Source organism: Chrysochloris asiatica, unplaced genomic scaffold, assembly GCF_000296735.1.
Source record: "Chrysochloris asiatica unplaced genomic scaffold, ChrAsi1.0 scaffold00130, whole genome shotgun sequence".
NCBI lineage: Eukaryota > Metazoa > Chordata > Mammalia > Afrosoricida > Chrysochloridae > Chrysochloris > Chrysochloris asiatica.
The window spans coordinates 7,517,454-7,520,243 of NW_006408648.1; the positions used below are offsets into that span (position 1 = coordinate 7,517,454).

The 2,790-nt window shown below is 38.9% G+C and overlaps 1 protein-coding gene across 1 annotated transcript in view; it reads right to left on the bottom strand.

Annotated features, from left to right (window-relative positions):
• Positions 1–1,209: 1,209 nt before the first annotated feature.
• The window catches only part of TCTEX1D2 (Tctex1 domain containing 2), a 20,383-nt gene continuing 18,802 nt past the window's right edge, over positions 1,210–2,790 (bottom strand). The window contains exon 5 of the mRNA XM_006869435.1: positions 1,210–1,359. Coding sequence (XP_006869497.1) covers positions 1,312–1,359 — 48 coding nt within the window. The 3' untranslated portion in view covers positions 1,210–1,311. The remainder of the gene's footprint in view (positions 1,360–2,790) is intronic.

The following is a 2,790-nucleotide window of genomic DNA, read 5'->3' on the forward strand; positions in this document are numbered from 1 at the left end:
ATGGAAACCCTGTGGAGCAATTCTACGCTGTCCTACAGGGTCGCTGAGTCAGAATTGATTTGAGGGCAATGGGTTTGGTTTGGTTTAATTTCATACACAACTTGCAACCTCTGAGATCCTGAAACTGTAGATAAACCCTGAGAAAAACGAGGTGTTAGTGCTGTGGGTTAATGTGGTGGACTGCAAAGTCAGTTTGAACCACACGGTCGGCAGTTCAGGCTCACCAGCTGTTCCTTAGAAACCCTAGACAGGGTCATGATGGGTCAGAACTGACTCGATGGCACTAAACAACAACAAAAGCAAAGCTAGTAAACCGTGTAAGGTATGGCAGTGATGGTTGTGTGCCCTGAGTTGGTCCCAACTCATAGTGACTCAGTATGGGGTTTCCGAGCCTGTAAATCTTTCAGGGAGCAGAAAGCCTCCTCTTGTTCCTGTGAAATAACTGGCAGATTTGAACTGCTGACCTTGCAGTTAGGAGCCCAACTTGTAACCCACTACACTGCCAGGGCTCCTTGTGGAAAGTATAGAGTGACAATAACTAGGCAGAAACCCTGCAGGGAGAAATAAAAGCAACAATTCAAAATGTAGAAAAAACTGTTATGTTTCTAATAGTGAAGATTTAGAAATAAGCAGTCTCTTAATAAGGAAATGGCAAAAATAAACTGGTATAACCTAATGGAATCAATGAAACTATCAAATTATGCTTATGAAAATCATAGTACACATAAAATGATGTAAAAAAAACTATATGACATTACAAGAACTGAAAAAAATCAGGACACAAAATTGAGTGTGTATATATATATCTATATATGCAGGACTGCAAGGTTGGATTGAATAGTCAGGAGTTTAAACTCACCAGCCACTCCTTAGAAACTCCATGGTGGGTCACTATGAGTCGAAACCGACCCGACAGCACTTAAGAACAAGCACAGAATAGGCTGTAGGATCAGCACTGGACTGCTAACCACAAGCTTGGCAGTTCAAACCCACTAGCCGTTCCTTGGATACCCTATACAGGGTCACTATGAGTCAGAACTGACTCAACAACACTTATCAACAACAACAGTACAAAATACACCAAAATATTTACAATTGGCTGTGTTTGAGCAATTGAATTACAGAGTTTCCCTTACTTTATTCTCTACATTTCAAATTTAATAAAAACACCTTGTAATGAAATCAAAACATTCAAAATATATGGTCTAACAATTGCAAAACAGCCAACTTATTTTTATTTTATTAAGATATTTAATAATATAAAAAAGTTCATATATCTTCATGGTCATCTTTTCCCAGCTTTTCAAAGATTCAATAGTAGAAACATCCAAATGCCGCAACAACACAGAATAAACTCTCCTGAAAAAAACAAACACACAATTCCAGAATATTAGTACTGAGAGAATAAGGAGCTGCACAATAGAAATCAACACCATCCTAGATTTTTACTATTTTAAATCATTAATACTTTTCACCTTATTAAAGAATGTTTCCAGTGCATTCCTATTAAGCTGTTTGCCTGAAAGTTAACCATAAAATTGCTTACTAAGGGTACGGGAAGCAATTAAACTTTTTGGATACAAAAATAAAATGCAAACAAATGAATTTTATGTAATGCGTACTCATACAATGTCCATTTTTCTTGATTTTTCATACAAATAATGTATTTTTTATTCTTTACGTAAAGCGTTACCCAACTGAAGTAGTTAATCACAAGTAACAAAGCAGTAATCTGTCATAAATTCTAGACAGTGGCAAATGGTCTCTGGTAGTTTGTTCAAATGGATAAAAGTCATGTGTCCATCTTTTAAGAGTCCTGGTGGCAGTGGCTAAAGCGCTTGGCAGCGAACCCACTAACCACTCCGCAGGAAAAAGATGAGGCAGTTGCTTCTGTAAAGATGTACAGCTTTGGAAACCCTAAGGGGCCACTGGGCAGTGTTTTGTTAAGGTTGCTAAGAGTCAGAACCAACTCAATGGTACCCAGCAACAACACAGGGTCACGGAGCCCTGGTAGTGTAGTGGGTTACACACTGGATTGCTAACCATAAAATCAGCAGTTCATATCCGCCAGCTGCTCCTGGGGGGAAAGATGAGGCTTTCTGTTCCCATAAAGATTTACAGCCTCATAGGAAGTCTATTCAGGGCCGCTGTGAGTCGGAACCAACTTATCGACACACCACAGCAACAGTATTAGTAGCATAGGGTCACTATGAGTCAGAATTGGCTCAAGGGCAGTGGGGTGGGTTGGGGTTTTGGTTTTTTTGAGCCCATCTTTTTGCTCGGAATTACAAACTGTTTCCAAAATCCCAGTTAAACTTACTAGAACACTTTTTTTAGGTATTCATTATAGGCGATCCACCAGTCTCAGCAACTCCTAACCCACAAATCTCAGCCCCAGCCTGGTAGTGATGGAAGAATCTGGTTATTCAACAAAAGTAAAATTCTGTGGTTAGCTCAGCTCCCTGTCTCCTTGAACTGTGTTTTACACCAGTATTATCTGTGGTTAAGGACCTACACTGTTGTTGTTTTCATGTCCAGAATGATGAGGCCTTCTGCTCCTATAAACGTTTAGAGCCTCAAAAACTGACTCCACAGCATATCTCACACTTTTGTAAAATACAATAAAAATTAGGTACTAGGAAAATGATGTTTTTAAAGAACCATACAAAATGCAGCCCAAAATTCATTATTAGATTCAATAGGAATAAAATTATTTTGTTGAATTGCTATAAAAGTTTCTAAACCCTTATGTTGTTGTTCTGTGCCGTGGAGTCGGTTCCAACTCGTAGC